Source organism: Malus domestica, chromosome 07, assembly GCF_042453785.1.
Source record: "Malus domestica chromosome 07, GDT2T_hap1".
In the NCBI taxonomy this organism is placed as follows: Eukaryota; Viridiplantae; Streptophyta; class Magnoliopsida; order Rosales; family Rosaceae; genus Malus; species Malus domestica.
The window spans coordinates 28,603,261-28,609,665 of NC_091667.1; the positions used below are offsets into that span (position 1 = coordinate 28,603,261).

The following is a 6,405-nucleotide window of genomic DNA, read 5'->3' on the forward strand; positions in this document are numbered from 1 at the left end:
TTCAATGACAGGAAATTTTGTTTAAGATAATATAATATAATATCTTCAATGACAGGAGTGAGAATTGAGAAACATTGTGAATAATATCATTATTTTATAATTTTTATAAAATTTCTTACGATTTGATGACTTATGTAGGCATTCATGTAGTTTGTGGTTTGTGGTTTGTGGGCCCACTAGGATTTTTTTATCTTTTATGTGGTTCTGATTAGCCTTTTTATTTATATAAATAATATAATATTATTTCATAAGATATCCGATTAGATAGAAAACTATTTTGGGGATTCTTAAATTTTGAGACCGTGTGCCATGGAACCGGTAGCTCCCCCTCAACGTCAGCTCTGATTATAAATACAAGATGGTGTTCTTGGATGAGATTGTCCATCTTTTACATGCTTTCTAGAACTTCGCTACAATGGCTTTAATCCCATGGTTTCTCCTTCTCATCAGCCTCATATCTACTCTGCCAGTTGATGTCACTCTATCTGCTGATCACCAGGATAACCGGAAGGCATTCATAAAAGATGCATTTTGAACAATTCCGTTTCTCTGCTCAAAATATGTTCATTAATTAATTTAATCTTCTGATCTTGGATATATTAACTGCAGGATTATATTGTGTATATGGGTGACAAGCCAAAGCCAGAGGTTTCCACCACTACCACATCAGCTCTTCATGTAAACATGCTACAAAACGTCATCGATGACAGGTTTAATTAATTATCACATATGATAGTGGGCTTAGTTATATATACTGATCACTGTTTGAAAATACTCGCATCGAGGGCCTTAGCGGGTGGCTTGCCGTCTATATTTTGTGGGAGTCGGCGAAAAACTCGCATAGCTTCGTCGGGGCGTGCCTCAGGACGTTTGATTGGGCGTCAGTTTTGTATAAAGGTTGTCGAATCTGAAAAAAAAATAAAAATTGATTGAAATCTGGGTTTTGTTTTCAGTTGCATAGCAGTCTGAAGAAGATGAAGAAGACGCCAACTTGTTGGCTGATTTTTCTTTTCTTTTTTTTTTAATTATTTTTTTCACTTTATTAGCCGCTGTTAAATCATATCTTTTAGCATATTCTATCTTTTAGCATATTCTTTATTAGCCGCTGTTAAATCATATCTTTTATATTATTTTTATGAAGTATATAGACCTAAAAAAACCTCAAAAGACCCTATAAAAACTCAAAATATATCTTTACTTTTTAACGTTATATATTACCCTTTATTTTTCTTTTTAAGACTCCACATCCACATATCTCATCAAAATAATATGTATATGTATGTATGTATTGTATATATATTAAAAAATTTAAGTTCCGTGAGGTTTCGCCTCATGCCTCAATGTTTTCACCTAGACAGAGCTATCCACAACACGTCTCACCTACACATTCGCCTTTTAAACATTGATACTGATTAACATTATTCGTGACAAGTGTACCATTTAATTTAGTCATCTCTCATACATACACATCTTCTCTTTGTTTTTCAAGCTTAATTATGGCAGAGTTTGAAAGTGTCAAATTTTTTAAGATTTTGATTTTTGACGTTTATTTATCCAGCAATATTGCGCACGAATCTCTGCTTCTGCACAGCTACAAGAGAACCTTCAATGGCTTTGCTGCCGAGCTAACAGAGGAAGAAGCACAGAAGTTGGCTGGTTGTCTTATGAACCCAACTTAATTTTATTTTTCAACTTGAATAAACATTAAAAGTGACCATTGTATGACTTGAAAAATATATGCAGGAATGGATGGTGTGGTGTCTGTTTTCCCTAGTGAAACTAAGAAGCTCCAAACAACACGGTCATGGGACTTCATTGGGTTTCCTAAAATAGTGAAGAGAAGCGCCATTGAAACTGATATCATTGTCGGGGTGATTGACTCTGGAATTTGGCCTGAATCTGCCAGCTTCAGTGACGCCGGGTTTGGTCCACCCCCCAAAAGGTGGAAAGGCGCATGCAAGGGCGAAGGCAATTTTACTTGCAACAAGTAAAGCAAACCAGTTTATTTCAACCATCCACTGCACATTTCAAAAAACGAAAAAAAACAAAACATCACGTGTTGTTGTTAATTACACTTAGACAGAAACAAAAAGTGCGAACTTGATTTATACGATATGTTGTCAAATTGTAACTCTGACTTAAATAATATGACATACTGTTGTTACACTTGGACAGTAAAATTATCGGAGCACGGTATTACCGCGGTCAACCCTACCCACAAAATAGCAGTGATATCTTGTCTCCGAGGGACACGGATGGCCATGGAACCCACACTGCATCAACAGCAGCAGGGAACTTAGTTAGCAAGGCAAGTCTGTATGGTTTAGGGTTGGGGACAGCAAGAGGAGGCGTGCCATCAGCACGCATTGCGGTGTACAAAGTTTGTTGGTTAGATGGGTGCCCGGATGCTGATATTCTAGCGGCATTCGATGATGCCATAGCTGACGGTGTTGACATACTCTCTGTCTCCCTTGGGGGGTTTAAACCGTTAGATTATTTCAGAAATTCCATTGACATTGGAGCTTTTCACGCTTTAAGAAAAGGAATATTCACTTCCGCGTCTGCTGGTAATGAAGGGCCAAACCTGAAAACTATTACAAACTTTGCACCATGGTATCTTGCTGTGGCTGCTAGCACCATAGATCGCCACTTTGATACCAAGGTTCAATTGGGAAACCACAAAATTTATGAGGTAACTGATACAGAATCTAACCTTTGCTCATTTAGGGCTTTGTTTGGTAGTGATTCTGGTTGGGCAGTATATACACTTTTGGAGAATCAACATTATATATATATATATATATATATATATGCTGCAGATGCACCAAAATACTAGAGAATTGATTAAAACATGAAAGTTGATTATGATTTGTTTTTGCTTCCTTGGTAGGGAATAGTAACAAACACATTTGAACTCAAGGGTAAATTCTACCCCATAGTATATGCTGCAGACGTTCCAGATACGGCAGCTGGTTACGATGGGGAAACATCCAGGTATGTGTACGCATTTTGAGAGTATATATACCATTTATATTGAAGAACCACGGTAGTCTAGCATAAGTCTAACCAGGTGCTAATAACATGGATATATATATATATATATATATATATATATATATATATATATATATATATGGAGCAGGTTATGCCGAATAGGCACGTTAGACAAAAAATTGGTGGAGGGTAAAATTGTTCTTTGTGATGGGCCTACTGGGTATGGGGCTATATATGCAGGCGCATTTGGTTATGTTTTGACAAGCCGAATAGCAGCAGATGTAATCGATCCTGTTCCAGTACCAGCAGCTTCCGTTTGGTTCCACGTTGGTAACGAAATTGCCCATTACTTAAACTCAACCAGGTATTAATATTTGAGAATGACAGTGCATGATTGATTTAAAATATTACTAATGCGCCCGTTTGTTAGAGTGAGGCCCAACGGGCTCGTTAATCCAAAAATTCCAATGAGCTTGTCACCAGGAATGAAACAAGCCAGGACTCTTAACAAAGAGCCGGCATCTAAGTTCCATTAAAAACAAGTTTGGACTCTTAACATACAGCCAACCTTCGAGTTTCAATTGCCGATGTGTTGATCTCTATGTATGAACCACTAAATGAGGTTACACGTGAAGGGAAGTGTTGGAATCCTACATCGGTGGGTGCAAAAGAAAATAACAGGTTTAAGTATGATTGCCCCACTCTAACTAATATCGAGACCTTCTGTAATAAAACCCCATACTTGACGGATTAGGTATGTAGTAAAGTTGAGGACAGTATTGATGTTGTTAGAGTAGAGCCCAATGGGCTCGCCGATCCAAAAATCCAACAAAACTAACATAAATCAAAAGATCACTTTTATGCTATTGCTAATAAATCCTGAATCCCTGTAATGATTCGCAGGAACCCAACAGCAACAATTTGGAAAAGTACTGAGGGCATGGATGCACTGGCCCCATACGTACCTTCATTCTCATCAAGGGGTCCAAATCCAAACACTCCTAACATTCTCAAGGTAACTTCAAGGCCCCGTAGGTGTGTGAATGCTGACTTAAAAAATGAACAAACCGAATCATGAATATTGAGGGGTCTTAATTGTCCTATTTGTTTTCTCCTATATGTTGCAGCCAGATATCGCTTCTCCTGGAGTTTCCATTCTAGCAGCATGGCCTCCAATTGCCCCAGTTTCAGGTTTTGAAGGTGATGACAGGGTAACTGCATACAATATATTATCGGGGACATCAATGGCATGCCCACATGCTGCGGGCGTGGCTGCATACGTCAAATCATTTCACCCCAATTGGTCACCTGCTGCTATCCTGTCAGCTCTTACGACTACTGGTATAGATGCATTTTCATATATGTACCCATTACAATACAACCATTCTCTCACATATTTGATGACCAATTATTGTCAGAGATCATGTGACCAAGTCTTGTGAGAGACTCCACATATAATTAGACTTTGTCTATGATGTACATTGTATTACCTAAGATTTATATGTTTGATTATTTTGTAACAATTTTGCAGCCAAACCTATGCGTGCAAATCTTAACCCTGAAGCCGAATTCGCATACGGTGCTGGCCTAATAAATCCTAGTAGGGCTCCGTATCCTGGTTTGGTATACGACGCTGCTGAAATCGATTACGTAAATTTTTTGTGTGCACATGGCTATAGTACCAGATTATTGAAAGCTCTTACCGGGAATAGCCATAGCTGCTCATCATCACAATCTAGTCATGGAACACTCAGTGATCATCTAAACTATCCTTCTGTTGCACTTTCCACCTCGAACCCTAAATCCGTCAATGGCATTTTCAATAGGACCGTCACAAATGTTGGATCACCGAAGTCCACATATAAAGCTAAAGTGAGTGCACCACCAGGACTTGAAATCAAAGTTAATCCAAGCGTTCTAAAGTTCACATCTCTCGGGCAAAAGCTATCGTTTCAAGTCACGGTGAAAGGGTTGATTGAAAAAACCATAGTCTCCGGTTCTCTAGTGTGGGATGATGGTAAATTCCAAGTGAGGAGCCCCATTGTTGTGTATTTTGTGTTTTGAGAACAAAGTATGTGTAATAATGTATGATGCATGAATAAGCAATTGCATGAAGCTTTAATATGATGTAGTACCTCGAAATTTGAAATGTACCCATTTAAGGATATTTTATAATTCTCTGTGCAATCTAATTGTATATTTGATTGTTCATTTTTTGTTTGCATGGGAAATATGGATTTTCTCCTATGTTGATTACTTGATTGAAGGCCCCATCCCTCGTTGCCCGTTTATACAGGTAGCTATCACTAAATCAAGTTATCAACGAGACTTTAGTCGGAACCTTCCTGATTAAAAACAAAAGACCGAAAAACTTCGGTGGGGACATTTGCAAATAACTACGTATACACACGAAAAATATCAGAGTAGCATCATGAATCGGTGGCATAAATATCTTTACCCACAGTGGCGGAGCTAGGATTTCTTGTGAGAAGGGGCCTCACACAAGTATAGAAAAACAAAAAAACAAATAGTGGTTACAAAATTACGAATGCAAAAACATCATAAAAATATCCAAATAATTAAGTAGTCAAAATTAACATATGAATACATAATTTTATCTATTTATAGTAATCATAATTATTCTCGACGAATTTCATATTTTAAAACCATTGCATGATGTCATCTATTCTATACTACTGAAAGAATTATTAAAATCAATGGAGAGAATAATAGAGTTTTACAAACCTTATTTGTTCTTTATTCAATAAGTTTGGGATTTGGAATGACTAAATATATGAAATTCAAGAAGAATATGGGGAATAGCTCTGCTAGTGCACGAGCGAAGGACAATTTTATTAGTTAAAAGTGAATGATGGGTTTTAATTTAAAAGTTTTATTGATTTGTAATAAATGACTATTTGAAATATTATTCTTAATTCTAGGATAGAATTTGGATGAAAAAATAGATAAATAATTAGATAAGTGTTGAGAAGAGTTGCAAAGCAATAGAAATAGGTGTAATACTAATCTTGTTTTTTCAAGTCAGGGTAGGCCTAGGACTACTCTAGTCCTCATGTGCCTCCGCCAGTGTTTACCCACCCACTTGTTCCAGATGTTGGCACATGATCATACATCGATCAATATACGTATGGATAATACAAGCCCTACCTACCATGCAAATTATGCCAAGAACAACAATCGATCGAGTGACCAGTGGTGGGAGAGCTAGGAATATTAGCAAGCTGCATTTTCTCACTTCCCACTCTCACTTGTTTGTGCATACAGACTAATATGCTTGTTTCTTGACTTGTGGATGTATATAAAGGTCAATATGGATGCATGGCATGTGATGTAGGTCAGGAGGTTTTTCTTCTTTTCAAAAGCAGTATATGTTGGAAAAGTTAGACATGA

General features: G+C 37.3%; 1 protein-coding gene across 3 annotated transcripts; it reads left to right on the forward strand.

Annotated features, from left to right (window-relative positions):
• The first annotated feature begins 234 nt into the window (after positions 1–234).
• On the forward strand, positions 235–5,169 carry LOC103453270 (cucumisin-like). Of its 3 annotated transcripts, none has more exons than XM_029105910.2 (10): positions 235–511; positions 610–710; positions 1,559–1,656; positions 1,744–1,987; positions 2,176–2,692; positions 2,891–2,994; positions 3,143–3,358; positions 3,898–4,009; positions 4,122–4,335; positions 4,526–5,169. In XM_029105910.2, exons 1-10 carry the CDS (start codon positions 416–418, stop codon positions 5,056–5,058), a joined length of 2,235 nt encoding a protein of 744 aa, XP_028961743.1. In that variant the 5' UTR covers positions 235–415; the 3' UTR covers positions 5,059–5,169. The 3 variants fall into 3 exon arrangements, with proteins under 3 accessions (XP_028961743.1, XP_028961744.1, XP_028961745.1); XM_029105912.2 differs by having other exon boundaries at positions 307–511; positions 610–897; XM_029105911.2 differs by lacking the exon at positions 3,143–3,358.
• Positions 5,170–6,405: the final 1,236 nt, after the last annotated feature.